The sequence below is a fragment of the Canis lupus genome, chromosome 6 (genome assembly GCF_003254725.2).
Source record: "Canis lupus dingo isolate Sandy chromosome 6, ASM325472v2, whole genome shotgun sequence".
In the NCBI taxonomy this organism is placed as follows: Eukaryota; Metazoa; Chordata; class Mammalia; order Carnivora; family Canidae; genus Canis; species Canis lupus.
In genome coordinates this window covers 7,006,558-7,022,767 of record NC_064248.1, presented here as the reverse complement: position 1 = coordinate 7,022,767, position 16,210 = coordinate 7,006,558, and the positions used below count along the sequence as shown (strand labels likewise).

At 51.1% G+C, this 16,210-nt stretch overlaps 1 protein-coding gene across 6 annotated transcripts in view; it reads right to left on the bottom strand.

Moving 5' to 3' along the window:
• LOC112646051 (NADPH--cytochrome P450 reductase) overlaps nucleotides 1–9,482 on the bottom strand; it is a 69,009-nt gene extending 59,527 nt beyond the window's left edge. Inside the window, exon 1 of one of the 6 annotated variants that reach the window (XM_035718292.2) lies at nucleotides 9,326–9,482. Coding sequence is in view for 1 of the 6 variants with exons in the window: in XM_035718284.2 (XP_035574177.2) it covers nucleotides 3,507–3,566 (60 nt within the window). In the remaining 5 variants the exon portion in view is untranslated. Of the gene's footprint in view, nucleotides 1–2,534; nucleotides 2,732–2,918; nucleotides 3,048–3,506; nucleotides 3,844–9,325 lie in introns of those variants that run through there. The other 5 variants (XM_035718284.2, XM_035718287.2, XM_035718281.2 and 2 more) reach the window with 5 other exon arrangements.
• Between the last annotated feature and the right edge of the window lie 6,728 nt (nucleotides 9,483–16,210).

Genomic DNA, 16,210 nt, shown 5'->3' with positions numbered 1-16,210 from the left:
CAAAACAAAAAAAAAAAACCTTTTTTTTTTCAATAATACCAGTTACTGGAATATTCTGTCATTTTTAAAACGAATGAGGTTCTAAAAAAAATGAGGTAGAGTTTTACACGGTGATATATCATGATAAGCAATAAAAGGCAAGTCTCAAAACAGTAACATTTATAGTAAAATTAATAGCAGCGCATTTCTGTTTTAAGTAAAAAAAAAGAATAAATGTTTTTATACGTGAAGAAAAGTATCTGGAGAATGTATATTCTACCTCTAGCAGTTATTTTTCTGAGTGAGGCTATGAGAGATGCTCAGTAACTACACTGTGTATTTCTTAATAGTTTTATTTTCTTCAAATAGTAAGCACTTAATAATTCTGTAAACAGAAAAAAAAACATTGTTATAAAAGAGCCATCTCTCCATTCATTTTGTCCTGATTTTAATTTTTTTTTTTTTTTATGATAGTCACAGAGGGGGGGGGGTGGGGGGCAGAGAAACACAGGCAGAGGGAGAAGCAGGCTCCATGCACCGGGAGCCCGACGTGGGATCCGGTTCCGGGTCTCCAGGATCGCGCCCTGGGCCAAAGGCAGGCGCCAAACCGCTGCGCCATCCAGGGATCCCCTGATTTTAATTTTTAAATGAATCTGACATATAAGTTAAATCCCAAAGTACTAAACTGAGGCCTGCAGGCCTGGGGTGGTTTGCCAAAAAGCGCACAGTGCTAGTGCCTGAGCTAGAAGTCAGATTCCCTGCCCGCCGATCCTGTGCTTTGCTCCTTCCTAAAACATAAGGAAGTAGATGTTTCAGGGGCAGCTGGCCTTCTGGAACCATGGAAGGTCCTACAACTATAGCTTAAGAGCTAAATTCTTATTAACCCGAAACATCCCATACATTCACAGTAAGTGTTCTAGATTTGCCAAGCAGTTCTGATTCCAAATGCTCTCCTGAGCACAGCTGGACTCATCTAACTCAGATCCTGATTTTCAAGGGGTTAAGGGAGTCACAGGTCCTAAAATTTCAGGTTTATCAGGCAACCAACAAATCCTGTGGCTGCTTACAAACTCGTACCACCCAGAAGTATGCACCTGCCTTACTCATCATGTCAGCACCTGTTTTCAGGTGCTGAAGTACATCCCTGGGGCTCCTTGCATCTCAAACCTATCTGCTCTTTTTCCAAGTGCTAGACACGAAGAATTTTGGAGAGTTAAGGACCCCCCCCCAGGCCCCCCGGAAGTTTTCACCACAACACTACTGGAAGCTAATCTTCCATTCTCTGAAATGTAGCCCTGGTTTTTTGGACAACTGAGACAATGATTAAGTTATCTGCCCAACAAAACAGTTTCTCACCTCAGCTGGTAGTAAAAATCATGAGAAGCTCAAGAACTGCCATTCTCTCAAAAAGGAAATAAGACCACCATTGGGGAACAGAAAAAAAAGAAAGCATTCCCTTCTGGGTTCACTGCTCTACCAACTGGGACTTCTGGGTTACTTTCCTGATCAAGCCAACCCCACAGCCACTCAAAGGGGATTGTTACAGGCAGAACTTGGAAGCAGTTCATCAAGGTCTTGGTCTTCTCCCCAAATGAGAGAGCCTAAGGAATTACAGCACTGCACAGTTAGGGCACTGGACCCCAGAGGGTTAGCTAACTACTCTGCTTACATGCAATACTGAGTCCTCCGTGTCACCCTCCAAGACCCTCCCTCCTTTGGATGCTCAGAACCTCAACCCTGTGTGGGTGGCAAAGTGGGCTGCACCTCTCCCTGAACTCCTTGAGGAGGAAACAAGGGCTCCAAGAAGTTAACTGTCCTACCAAGGGGCCAAGATTCAAATCCAGAACTACCGGGATCCCTGGGTGGCGCAGCGGTTTAGCGCCTGCCTTTGGCCCGGGGCGCGATCCTGGAGACCCGGGATCGAGTCCCACGTCGGGCTCCCGGTGCATGGAGCCTGCTTCTCCCTCTGCCTGTGTCTCTGCCTCTCTCTCTCTCTCACTGTGTGCCTATCATAAATAAATAAAAATTTAAAAAAAAAAAAAAAAAAAAAAAAAAAAAAAAAAATCCAGAACTACCCACTCCAACCTCATCTCCCTTGGTACAAGCACCATTCTCCAGTTCGCCCAGCTCAGAGGGAAAGCTGTATTTCACGGGTCTAAGAAAAGGGGCAGCCGGGTTCTCTGAAGTGGACCCAAACTGTTCAGTACTGTTCCACCAGCTTACACAATGATCTTGAGAAATACAAGCAAAAAGTCGAGGTCAAGTTCCCTGCAGCCCCCTTCGCTTCCCAGAAGACCTCGACCTCTTACCCAATTGCTGCCACGACCTAAAGGTGCCCTGGCTGCCCGGCAGAGCCCCGCAAGTATGTGTCGCAGCGGCCACCAACCACATCACCTGCCACGAGGGGCACTGCCCCCCAGGGATGCCCTTGCCCGCACCCAGAACGATTCTCAGGGGAGACCGGGCTGGCAGGCTCCCCGGAAGCCTCGACTGAGCCCACCTGATGCTGCAGGGTCAGATTCGGGTCCCAGTCGCATTTACTGAGCGTCTCCTACCTGAGTTACCTCAATAACTGGCCTCCTCTACAGGCCCATTGTACAGACGGGGAAACTAAGCCTCACGGAGGACAAGTGGCTGTGCTGAGGGCGGCGGCGCGGAGACTGGAACCCGAGCCCTGAAGGTCCGTCGGGCGCCCTGGGCCGTGGAAACCACGACCCTCAAGCCGCCGCGAGAGGTCAGCTCGAGGGGAAAGGCCGCCCCGGGAAGGACCAGGGTGGAAGTCGCGCTGCCCGTGCGAGCGTCAGTTGAGACACGCAGCGACCGGGCCCGAAAGCCCGCCCTAGCGCCGAGCGGCCGAAAGCCGTCGGGCCCCGGATCCCGGCACCCCGAGCCCCGGCGCCCCACCCTCGAACCCCGCGACCGCAACCGCGCGCACTCACCGCGGGCGGCCCGGCAGCACTGCGGCCACCTGCACAGGACGCAGGCCCGCACCACCGAGGCGCTACCACCGCCTGCGCCGGCTGCGGGGGTGGGGGCGTGGCGGTCGGGGCACCACCCGCCCAAACGGGCCGCGCGCGCGCGCTCTCGGGGCCAGGCTTCCCCCGGCGAATCCGAGCTCTTGGTACGGCCCGGCTCGACCCCGCCCCCCCCGGCGGCCCCGCCCCTTGGGCGGGCCCGGGAGCCTGGCCGGAGCTCTCCCGGCGGCCGGGGTCTCGATGCTGCTGCTCCGCGGGCCGGCGGCTCCGCCCGGTCGGTCACCGCGGGGCCGTGGCCGTGCGCCCCGCCGCCTGGCCTGCTGCTGCTGCTGGCTGCCGCTCGCGCGTGTTCGCGCTTTCTCCGCCTTACCGGGTCGGGGCCGCCGGAGCGCGGAGGGCCGGGACGGGAACGCGGGCCTGCTTGGGGAAGGGGCGGGGGGGAGGGGCGGGAAGTGACCGGCAGGGGGCGCGCCCTGGACTGAAGAGGCGGGGGGTGGGGGGCGCCTCGGACTTGAAAGGTCTGGCTGCCTGGGTGGCGGGGAAGAGCCCCACCTCTGCCTCCTTGGCTTTGGTTCTTGCATTATAGATAGGGTCAGGAGGATTAGGCGGCATAACTCGGCGTTCCTAAAGGATGCAAGTCCCTGCGGTGGTAAGTGCTCTAGAAGTGGGAGTCGTCGCCAGTAGTAGCAGTAGCTGCACAGGCTGTTGCGAATTCTTTCTGAACAGTGGCCATCTCCCTTCTTTCGGAGACCATTCTCCATCTTTCAAAACAGGACCAACCAACAACCAATATTTTGTAAATAGTAACGCCTGGGTAAAGAGAGGATTGTTCCTGTGGCTCCAGTTTTAGACTTCCAGGTCCAGTTTGTCAGGATACCAGTCCCTGCAACAGACGAGATGAATGCCATAGCCCTGAGGGTGGGGCGCACCCTGTCCAGCCCAGGAACCGAATGTGACTCCTATACTTGGCCCTCAAGAGAGCAGTGGGGAATTCCTCCCCCAGATCTCTAGTACTCCTTCCCACCTTCCCAACATCCTGTTGAACATCTTCGCCCCCAGGGTGTCCCAGGAGTCTTCAGTCTTTAACTCTGAATCCTTGTAGCCCTCTTCTGTGAGGCCAGAAATGACAACACTGAGTTCTCTCTGCTAATAATAGGTCACCCAGGCAGGAACAGGCATCTTTTGTTTTTCTTTTCCCCATCAAACCAGTAACTGAGTCCTATGGCTTCTATTTCCAGGACCCTCTCTCCCTTCTTACCTGCTGTCTCTGCCCTAGCTCAGGCTTCTCTGGGTTCACCTCTCACCTGGATGATCTCAGCAGCTCCTGATTGTGCATGTCACTTCAGTTTCTTATACACCCACTGCCAGGGAAATGTCTTCATATTCTGTACTCACTGCCCTGCCTTCCTGACCCCACACCCATCCTCCCCCAAATACATTCTCACTAAGCCGCTGGAAAAAAAAAAAGTAGGTTGGATACACGCCTCCCGCTTCACACAAGTACTTCACACAAACAGACATTCCTGATAGATAAAAGATTTAAATGATTTTTAAAAAGAGAGAGAAGAAAGAGGAAAAGTCCTGCAAGAAATCACGGGAGAAGGGCACCTGGGTGGTTCAGTGGTTGAGCATGCCTTCGGCTCAGGTCATGATCCTGGGGTTCTGGGATCGAGCCTCGAATTGGGCTCCCTGCAAGGAGCCTACTTCTCCCTCCGCCTGTGTGTGTCTCTCTCTCTGTGTCTCTCATGAATAAATAAATAAAATCTTAAAAAAAAAAAAGTCAAAGGACTAGTTTCCCTCATAATGAGCCCCAGTAATTATTGAGAAAAAAAAAAACTGGATCAACATACATGAACAAAAGATATGAATCATTGGTTCACAGAAAAAAAGAAATACAAACAGCTTTTAACCACATGAAGAGATTTTCAACCCCACACGGGAAAAAAAAAACACAAATCAAAACTCTGGCCAGGATAACTTTTCTTCCCCTATGACAATGACAAACCAAAAGTTTGATGGCACACTATGGTGGAGCTGTGGGAAATAGGCACTATAATTTCTTTTTGTTACAGCTGTACATGAATATCACCCAGCTATAAAAAAGGTAAATGAGGAAGCTCGTTGCTAACACAACAATCTCTGAGATAAATTGATAAAAGAAAAACGAAGGTAATGACAGCAGTTGTAGAAAGCTTGTTTGTGTTTTTAGAAAACATTGTAGCAGGTGGGGGGAAGTGAAGGAAGAGTGTACATACTGTGTTTATATTTGGTTGTAAGTACATTCCCTTTCTGGAGAGAAGAAAAAGTGCTAACACTGGTTGCCTCTAGAGGAGACTAGAAAAATTGGGACCTGTGGTGAAAGAAGTGTCTTTCACACATTCTGCCTTGCTAATGTTTATTCACCCTAAATTTAATACATATATACATTTAAAAAAAAATCCAAACAATCTTGTCTCTGGCCAAAGAACCAATTATTTTACTGGTTCCCAGTCCCTAAAGACTAGTGACTACACACTTCATTTTTCTTTCTTTCTTTCTTTTCTTTCTTTCTTAAGATTTTACTTATTTATTCATGAGAGACACAGAGAGAGAGGCAGAGACACAGGCAGAGGGAGAAGCAGGCTCCATGCAGGGAGCCCGACGTGGGACTCGATCCTGGGTCTCCAGAATCAGGCCCTGCGCTGAAGGCGGCGCTAAACCGCTGAGCCACCTGGGCTGCCCACACCTCATTTTTTTAAATCAGAATTAGTCACATGTGGGTTATAGACAACAGTTTCCTGTCAATTCCCTTCCATTTCTCATTTATCTTCACTGCCCAGAGAGAATCACCTTTAACCTTGGTTAACACTTTATTCTGGTCCTTATTTCCATGCTGGTAAAGGTCTTTGTGGCTGGCTATTGTCCTATATTTTTAGGTGTTACCTCTTGAGTCCTGCTAATGATGAATGAGGTCATTAAAACCACAGCTTGCCCGCCCCCCACCGTCCACAGATCTCAACATAATTACTTATATACCTACTTTAGTTCCTCCGCTGGTCATCTTTATAATTGAAGTAGCAGCCTTGGACCTTTCTTGATCCAACTATTGCAGGCAGTATTTCTTTACACCGTATGATAACATTATCAGTACCCTTGTCCTTTCTTCCCTTTGCTCTGTGCCCCTACCTCTGCTTCCCACCTGCAGCTGTCTGACTTGACATTTTTAAAAAAATATTTATTCATGAGAGACACACAGAGAGAGGCAGAGACATAGGCAGAGGGAGAAGCAGGCTCCCTGCAGGGAGCCCGATGCGGGACTCAATCCCAGGACCCCGGGATCACTCCCCGAGCCAAAGGCAAATGCTCAACCACTGAGCCACCCAGATACCCCTGACTCTGGAGATTTTCATGATTGAGCTTCATAATAGTTACATTCTACATGTGGTTTTTTTGTTTGTTTGTTTGTTTGTTTGAGGCTTGGGTCACATCTGGGGAGTCCAATCAACAAGTAGTGCTGACACCATTGTAACATTGGACAGAGTGCACAGATAAGCCAATCATCCCTGTGACTACAGGGCCCTTGTGCAGGTGTCCTCTTCCCAGAGTCCTTTTTTTTTTTTTTTTTTTTTTTTTGTCCATCCCTGGCATGATTTAAAAGAAACAGATCCTCAATCTCTTCCAGATCTGGTTTATCAAGCTTTTTCCAGACACCCCCTCCAGGGTTCTCAGACAACCCCCTGCTCCTATCCAGACTAGTCACTGTCAAGGATGGAATCTGAATTATTATCTGTTTCAGTCTCATAGCAGGTGCACAATCAAAGTATGTGGAGTGGATGGATCTCATTAGTCTGGAATGCAAGGGCATTCAAAAGCTGGCCCTGGGGACGCCTGGGTGGCTCAGCGATTCAGCGTCTGCCTTTGGCTTAGGGCGTGATCCCAGAGTTCTGGAATTAAGTCCCACATTGGGCTCCCTGCATGGAGCCTGCTTCTCCCTCTGCCTGTGTCTCTGCCTCTCTCTCTGTGTCTCTCATGAATAAATAAATAAAATCTTAAAAAAAAAAAAAAAGCTGGCCCTGACTTGTCTTTCTAGCTTGATCTTTATAACTTTCCTCCACAAACTCCATATTCCAGCAAAATTGGAGAAATCCTGGTCCATGCTGTGCATTTTTATGCCTCTGAGGTATCCAGAATGTCTTTTTTTTTTTTTTCCATGTTTTTATGTCCAGGTCCTACTGACATGCTCACCTCTGGAAAGCTGCCCTGATCCCTCCAGGAGTGATGGCTTCTTCACCGCTGTCCAGCCCCCCAACTCCCCAAGTATTTCCTGCTTAAAGTCATGTCTCCAGATTACTGGTCTCCTTTTGCCTTGGAGTCCCTTCAGGTCACATCTGTTTTAGGGACCTCCTCTGTTTCACTGCCTCCCACCCCCCGCCACCTGCAGGCAACAGGAGGCATCTGCTGGATGAGCCACAGAGGATTCAGGAAAGGTGGACTGGAGTTACAGAGACTAGGTTGGGGCAGATGGGAGCTAGGAACTGGATTGTAGTCATTGTTGGACAAGGACTTAGTGGCCTATTCAGGGCCCTACTTTGTTGGGTTTCAGAGGGAGAGGGTCTATCTCCACTGAACAAAACTGAAGAAGGTTTGTGCAAGTGTAGGTACAGGTGTGGCTGCATTAAGGGTTCATCAGGAATATGTGATCTTCTAAGGGAGTGATGGGGGGCCACCAGGGTAGGCCTTTTTCTTCTGTAGGCAATCAATCCCACACCCTCCCCCTATAAGCTTCTCCTGAATGTGAACAACATGAAAACTATTGCACCTGCAACAGACAAAGCATCTGTCCTGGGGAGCAGCTTTTAAACGTGTAGCATCCTGGGGCACCTGGGTAGCTCAATGGTCGAGCATCTGCCTTTGGCTCAGAGCGTGATCCCGGCGTCCTGGCATTGGGCTCCCCACAGGGAGCCTGCTTCTCCCTCTGCCTATGTCTCTGCCTCTCTCTGTGTGTCTCTCATGAATAAATAAATAAAATTAAAAAAATAAAAATAAATATGTAGCATCCCACAAAGCTCATCTTATCTCATATCAGTACCTTTTGATCACTATGATCCCTTGTTCTATAGACCTAAATATTGACTGAGCGCTTGCAATGGGCTGCCACTTACTACAGGACAGAGGGGACTAACTACCATTTATTGAGTACCAAATAGATCCTAAGCACTGAGCTCAACATTCTACATATATATGACTGCAAGGTATCCACTTTTATCCCTACTTGACGGATGAGTAAACAAAGGCTCAGAGAATGAAGGGATTTGTCCTAAGTTCCCCGACAAGATCCTACGAGCCTGGTGCCCATCAGCAAGCTGAGCCTGGTGCCCATCAGCAAGCTTGTCAAGTCGGTTCAAACCCTTCCCACCCCACTCCATCCCTGGGAGTGCCAGGCCTGGCTCCCCCGGGGGTACCGGCTCAGCACCTGAGGTCTGTGTTCAGCCCTCACTTGGAGTGGTACCCTTCCCCACGCTAGTGCGGGCGGGTTCCCTGAGCATGTGCCCAGGGCAGCCCCTTCTGCGGAGGGCTCCAGGCTCAACCTCTCAGGGCCTCTGTCCCAGCAGCCTGACTCTCCTCCACTCCTCTGATGCAGGCTTCCTCCTTTACGGGCACACAGACTCCTGACAAATCTCCAAGGTCATGCTCTGCAAGCTCTTGCCTTGAGCAGGAACTCACTCCAGGCATGCCTGAAGGGGGCTGGCCTGTCCTCTTGTAAGAAGAGGATCCCAGATCAGGCTAGGTGGTCAGAAAACATGGGCTGGCACCCCCACCAGATGCAGAGGGATATGGCTAGAAAACATCACAAGCCTCCTCTGCTCAAAACTGCTAAGTGTCACACCAGCTCTCTGACAGTGCGTCTGAAGTGCCACCACTGGACCTCCAAGCCTGTCGAATTAAGCATTGCCCTGGCCCTTTCCCCTTGGGAGGTTTCCATAAGCCTGCAGGGGAAGCGGTTTTGCCAATTTCCTGATGCCTGTGATGACCTCATACCTACAGAGCCAGGGCAGTCACCAAAGCACAGAAGCATAGAAACTCCATCAAAAGTTCAAGGGTCAGGGGATCCCTGGGTGGCTCAGCGGTTTAGCACCTGCCTTCGGCCCAGGGCCTGATCCTGGAGTCCCAGAATCGAGCCCCACATCCAGCTCCCTGCCTAGAGCCTGCTTCTTCCTCTGCCTGTGTCTTTGCCTCTCTCCTCTCTCTGTGTGTATGTCTCTCATGAATCAATAAATAAAACCTTAGAAAAAAAAAAAAGGAGTTCAGGGTCAAATTCTGCTTTGACTGCTACTCAGGTACGTGGCTGTCCTCTATATGTCCCTTCCTGGATAAGAAATCAGTTTCCTTACCAGCAAAATTGGGGAGGGGGGTGATCCTGTGGCTGCCACTTCTCCCAGGTGTCTTGAGGCTTGTGATGAGCAGAAGGCAGGGCCCAGATGAGCCTCCTGGTCAGAGGAGAGGAGGGAGGAGCCTGAAGACACACCTCCTTGACCTCTAAGCAGGGCCAAATGTCATGTCTGACCTCACTTAGGAGGACCCTGACCTTCCTAAAGCTCTCCGATGAGCACTCAGTCTTCTCCCCACTTTCACAGGTGAGCAATCTGAGATAGGGAGATGGAGCAGCAACCCCATCTGGCTGGTGCACCCCAAAGTCAATCTTTCCTCCACAGATAGGGTGCTTCTCTGCCCGAATCTCTTCTCCAAAGGGCTCTAGACATCATAATTCCCTTCCAATGTCAGGGACAGCGGGCTCAGCCTACCCACAGCCTTCTAGCTCAGGCCTCCTGTCTGCTCAGGAGCCAGGTCTTTATGGAACAGCGCAGAGGGCCTGGCTGCTGGGCTTAATGTGCCAAGTGTGTGTGGTCCAGCTGGCTGCACGGTGAGCTGGCCAGCTGGGGCCAGCTGGGGCTCTGCTGTGTGTACACAGTGCTGTGGGGGCTGAACAGACTATTCTCAGGGAATAGCTGGAGGCAGCAGGAGTGCTAGAACTCCCTGAAACCTAGAATATACAGGGCAAAGCAGCAGCCCTGGATGCCTCAAAGGCCAGTCAATGGGCTGCCTACATCCCAATCATCACAGGGCTTGTTCACCTGTTCAATGCCAATTCCCAGGGCACCCTTACCCAGCCACTGGAGCAGAATCTCTGGAGGCAAGGCATAAATTGAAATTTTAAATAACCTTCATTCTTAGCCACACAGGAATACGAGAACCATTGCCTTATTGGGTTAACTCGACCAGAACTGGGGGTGGGGACAGGGTGTCCAAAGTCTGGCTCAGATGCATCCAAACATGAAAGCAGATAAAGAAGGCTGGTGGCGGTGCAGGGGGCAGGGGAGGGGCTGCTAGGGAGAGCGAAGCCCAGATGATGACCAGCCTGGATCCCCAAGGTGTTAAAAACATTTCCCCAGACCTTTCTCACAGTCTCCCTGCCCTTCCTCCACCCCGGGGGTCCCCCTTTAGCCACATCCAAAGTTCAACAGTTTCAAAAAGGCAGCTCTGAAATGAAGGAACAAAAGTGGTCTTTGGCAACAGCAAATTGGGTTCCCAATCTGGACACTGCCAAGGCCCCCACAAGCTGTGTGGCCTTGGACAGCTCCCCAGGGGGCCCTTGTATCCAGGCCCTTTGGGGTCTTGGGTGAGGCTTTCACAGGTTCCTTGTGTGAAGGCTAACTGCCCTGTGGTTCTCAGAGGCCAAGATTTCTTCCTCTTTCTGATTCCCTCTCCTCCCCCCTCAACACAGCCACCCTTCCCTTTGTTCCTCTCTCTGTTATGCAACCTAAGTTTAAATCCTTTGTGGGTTCACCTACAGCTGGACCTGGAGAGCTGGCACAGGCTGCAGAGCAAATAGAAGGGTGACCCAGAAAGGGGAGGCTTTGGAAGCCACATTGTACACACTCTTGTCCACGAGTTGCTAGGCCAAGGATCTTTGCCCTCTTTCCCCAATATTGCAAAAAGCCCCATGATTATGTTCCCCAAACCACCTAGCTGCAGCCAGCTGTTGTCATGGCAACCAGAACCCACTGACAACCATTTCTAAAGGGCCTCTGAGGAGGAGCCTACTTGGCTTCCATTCACCCGCAGTTCAACCCCATGTACTGAGAGCATCTACCGTGTGCCCACCCAGAGCAGCCACCTAGTAGAAATGGAAATTGGTTAGAGCTGATCCCTGGCCCTGAAGGACTGGTGATTGATGCCCTGGCCAATTCACCATCCAGAACCTACTGGTATAGTTCAGTGATTCTCAAAGTGCATTCCCCAACCCAGGAGCATCGACATGCCTGGGAATTTGTAAAAATGCCAAATTTCAGACCCCTTCCCAAGTCCACTGAATCAGAAACTCTGGGAGAGAGGGGACCCTGAAATTTGTGTGTCAACGAAAGCTCTCCCAAGTGATGCTGCGGTAGGCTGAGGTTGGAGAACCACAGATCTCATTAAAACCTCACACGATCCCCAAAACATGTGTACTAATGTTCCCATAATACAGATGAGGAAGTAGGCTCTGACCTGGTCTGGTGGGTAGATGAGCTGACAGTTTATGAAAGGTGGGATTTTCAGGTCCCACCTGATATCACAGTTTACCTCTGCAGCATCTGTGTTAATTTAACAAGCAGATCTCTTCCTTCCTGGATCCCACCTGGAGAAGCCCAGCCTCACAGAGATATCTTACACTGCATCCAGCAGGAGCAGGGGCTGAGTGGGGCCTGAGCATCGTGGTAAGGGCACAAGCTCTCAGAAAGCAAGAGCCTCACAACGGGGCAGAGAATGCCTGGGAGGAAGGTTGGGGAGAGAAGCCCTGGTGACAACCACTTGCCCCAAATGTGGCAATGCTGAGGTGACATAATGTCCTCTAGACAGGGCCATCCCGACTTCCATGCCTCTTCCTGCCCAAACCCTATCCAGAGACCTTTGCTCCTGTACTCACACACCTAAATGCTACATTGGTCCCCTTCCACGCACCCCCCAGAAAAGGACTCTCAGGGTCCCATCTTACACATCTGCCCAAACACCACGCTGCCCCAAATATGGAATCGCTCCTTCAGCAAAAGAAGCTGAAGCTTCTTTTTGCATACATCCTGTGATGGGGCGCTCACTGCCTTTTCAGGCAACCCATCCATCTGTGAAATCTCTGATTGGCTTAAGTTCCCTTTGAATGAGCTGACATGTATCTATCCCTATGTCGTTTCTACCTTTTATAAGACGAGGTAATCTAACCCTGTTCAACAAAGATTACAAGCTTATTTTCAAAGTCTGATGTGAAGTAAGAATATCTATGCTAATCAGTTCCCATGAACTTGCCACACACTTTTGCAGGTAAACAAAGCAGGTGAAACATACCAACCCATTACCTCGAGAAGAGTAGGAACAAGACCTGGGTGGGTGGTAGGGAGGGCGAAAGGAAGGACAAAGAGGAGATAGAAGGAAAGACAGCTGACTTGGCGTCACCAGCCTACCGTCTACTCCCTGAAAGACCCTGGCAGGACTAGAGCAGGTTTTACAGGGGCTGATACATATTTGGGGCCCCCTTCAAGAGAAGGGATGCAATATTACAAATACGATGATCCGGAACTGGTGTTTTGAGAAATGAAGTCAGAGATGGATGGTTTATAATGACAGGAAAGCTAAAACTCACTCATGGTGATTTTAGCGATAATTTTCAGGTGTATTCTTTTTTTTTTTTTAACCGCAAACAGGGATCTTGGAGCTTCATCAAAATCTGCCTCTGACATTGGGTAGGTTGTCCCCATTTCCCAGCCTCAGCTTCTCATCTGTAAAATAGAGGTGAGCTCACCCACTTTCCAAAGTTGGTTTGAGAATCGGCAAGATAAATGAAGTGGAGAATGTCTGCTGGGATATTATTATATGTTGTGATTTCTAGAAATGACTGTCAGGAGTCTGGGTGTGGGGGAGGCCCGTTGATTGCTCCTAAGGCAAGGGAAGGGCGGAAGGGCACCCCAAGTCTGCACTTTGCATGTGGGAGGCCTGGGCAAAAGCTCCCTGTGAGAACCCGTGAGTTCGGAAGGCCAGCTCTCTAGTAAAAGACAGTGACGGACCCCTTGTCACCAATCTCTATATTGGTTTTCAAGATTATTTTTCACAAAATTCTTTTCCAAGCGGTCCTCAGTGCAATTCTGAGGAAGGAGATTTGCCCACATTTGGGCTCAGAGAGACTCCTCCCCACACACACACCACCAGAGGCAGCGCCCTGGGACTTGTGAGAAACCCTTTGCCTTGGAGGGCTCATGTCCCACAAGGAAGGAAACCCGATCAGGCCCCTCATGGAGATCTGCTGGGCCCATAACAGGATTACTTTAATGATTTTGGCTATGTCGGCTGTTCCAAGTCTGCCAAGAGAAAAAGATGACGCTGTTGCTCAGGAAAGAGAAAACATTTGTGACCTTGTTGTCCAGAACAAGTTTTGCAGGAAGGATTTGTGTTTAGCAGGAGAAGGAAGGAGCCTTAGAAACTCCCTCCCAGCTCCTGGCCCGAGCCAGAGGCCTTGGGGTGCTCAGTTCCAGATGGTTGCTGATTCTATTGCCGTGGAGGGTCCAGCCTCCCAGGCTGCAGGCAGCACCCCATATATGGCTGCCTCTCCCCCACCTCTTCCCAGCCCATCCAGAGCAGTGGCTTCCAAACCTTAGGGGGCAGAAGAATCCCCATGCACCCTTCCAGGATTCCCATTCAGGGGGGCCAGGGGCCAGGAATCTGCACACATTTTCACCCCCTGGCTGGTCCCAGAAGCACAGGGTGAGATAAATGAAGGGTCAGGAATTCCGCCCGACTCCCTGCAGCAGGGCCAGCATCCCCCTGGTCCCTCCAGGCCCCCTGGAAGCGTGTAGTGAGCACTGCCCTTGACAGGCCAACCCTGTGCTTCCCCAGCTGTGCAGCCTTGGCCCCACTTCCTCTAAGCCAAAAATGGCTGCGCGGCCAGCCTTCGGAAGCAGAGAAGATGACCATGAAGTGCTGTGCACTGCAGGCCCTCGGAAAATCCCCAGAGTTCCCGCTCTTTGGCCTGGAGGAGGTCAGGGCTAGAAATTGGAAATGGCTGAAGGACCAGAGAAGAGCAGGGGCAGGCAAGGCGGAGGAGGTTGGAAGAGGGAGAGCTCATCACCCAGTCCTTCTGCTAACTTAAAGCAGGGGTGGTCAGCCCAGAAGAAACTTCCAGATCATCATATGCATCCTCCTCATTTTAGAGAAGTGAAAACTCAGCCCAGAGAGAGTGAAGCTCCTGCCCAAGATCACACAGTGAATCAGTTGGCAGGGCTGTGTCTAGAGCCCTTGGTTCAGTATCCCTGACCAGGACTTGCCCCACTGCAGCACCAGGCTGGGCGCAGGTCGGAGACAGACTCCACACCAGCTGGTTCCCTTCCCCTTCCCCCACCCAACTCTGGCTGGGACAGATGAGAGCATAGCAGAGCCCTGCCAGCTACCCTGCCTCCTCATAGAGGCTTCTCTACAGCCATTCTGCCCCCCACCCCAACCCCAGCTGCCTCAGGTACCGTTCCAGTTGTCCTGCCCAGAACAGACAGCCAGCTCTCTGCCTTCCTTGCCCTGAGCCAGTCTTCCTTAGAGGGGCAAGAACTGCCACGCCCTAGTGCTCAGCCTCCAGTCCCCTAACCCCTGCATCCTGTCCTGTCCCCATGCTGAGGAGGCACCCACCTGGGCAGCTGGGGGTGGGGCGCCCTAGGCAGGGCCAATCAGCAGGGGCAGGTCCTGCACTGGGCACCGTTCTGCCTTCCTGGGACTCAAGCCCCATAGTGGCCTTCCATAAGGCAGAGGGGGGTGGTAAGAGGGATTAGTCCAGGATATCTGTATCTGAGAAATGTCACCACCCTGAGTGTCCCTGCCATGCAATGAAAACAGTAAGCTGAGGCTGGATCTGGTTCTAGAACAGCCTCTGCCCTGGCCAAGACCTTCACCCCTCACAAAACAGTACAGAAGCCCTATTCAGCTGAGCCCAGGTTTCTTGTGTGCCTGTGACCAGGGCCCAGGAGAATGAGGCCTATTTGGGGCATAGGACGTACCCCGCTCTCTGCAGTTCATGTTTGGGAACCTCAGACCCCTGCCTCAGGAGCCAGATATGATAATTCCCACCTCCTCTGTGACCTTGAACAAGTTATGCCACCCCCAAGCCTCAGTGCCTTTATCTCTAAGATAGAAATAATTACAATACTCACCTCATAGGATGGACACAGGACCTAGCATGTAGGTACTCAATCGCTGTTCGAACGAATGAATGAATGAATGATCAAACAGAAGGATAATTAGGACAGCGAGGTGTCTCTAACCAGTCCAAATATACCTTAGCAAACTTATTTCCTTTTTTTAAAAAAATAATTAATTTATTCATGAGAGACACAGAGAGAGGCAGAACCACAGGCAGAGGGAGAAGCAGGCTCCATGCAGGGAGCCCGATGTGGGACTCCATCTGGGACCCCAGGATCATGCCCTGAACCAAAGGCAGACGCTCAACTGCTGAGCCACCCAGAAGTCCCAGCAAACTTATTTCCTCAACACATCACCTTGCCTGGTCCAGATATGCCTAAGATCTCTCCCCATTGCCTACTGGCTCAGGCTGGAGAGATGGAAGAGGCCAGTCATGGGGCCGAGTGTCTTACCTGGGAGTCTATGTGTGCTGGAAAGCCAACAAAGGTTGTATGCAACACGTACATTCTGGATTAGAAGAGCTTGGGTGTTCAGGAGGGAAGCGACAAGGATCTTCCCTGGGTAGGACCAGCTGGGAGGAATTGGGAATCTGGTGAAGGAAGGCATCATAGAGACCCAGTGACAGGCCTTAGTGCCAGAAGAAGGAAGCGAAGGTTCTGGCATCTGAGTGAGGAGAGGTGACTGTCTAAGTCCTGGAGCAGGGGACTGTGGCCACCAGTCTCCAGGATGGCCCCCAATGATCCCGCCTCCTGATAGCCCACGTTGTATCAGGACTGGCCACTGTGACCGCTAGCATACACAGAAAGGATGATAAGCGATCCAAAGCTGGGTCATAAAAAGCTCCTGCCTTACTCTCTTTGTGATGACCAGCTCTGGGGAAAAGCCAGCCACCACATTGTGGGAACACTGGAATAGCCTCCTGAGAGGTCCCCATGGCATAGGTCTGGGACCCTCTGCCAATAGCATGCAAGGCACTGGGCTTTCCCAGCCATGGCTGTGTGAGCCAGCAATCAGGGAAGCAGCCTGTCTGGCCCCACTCATCTTCAGATGCTGGCAGCCCCGGGTGTAAC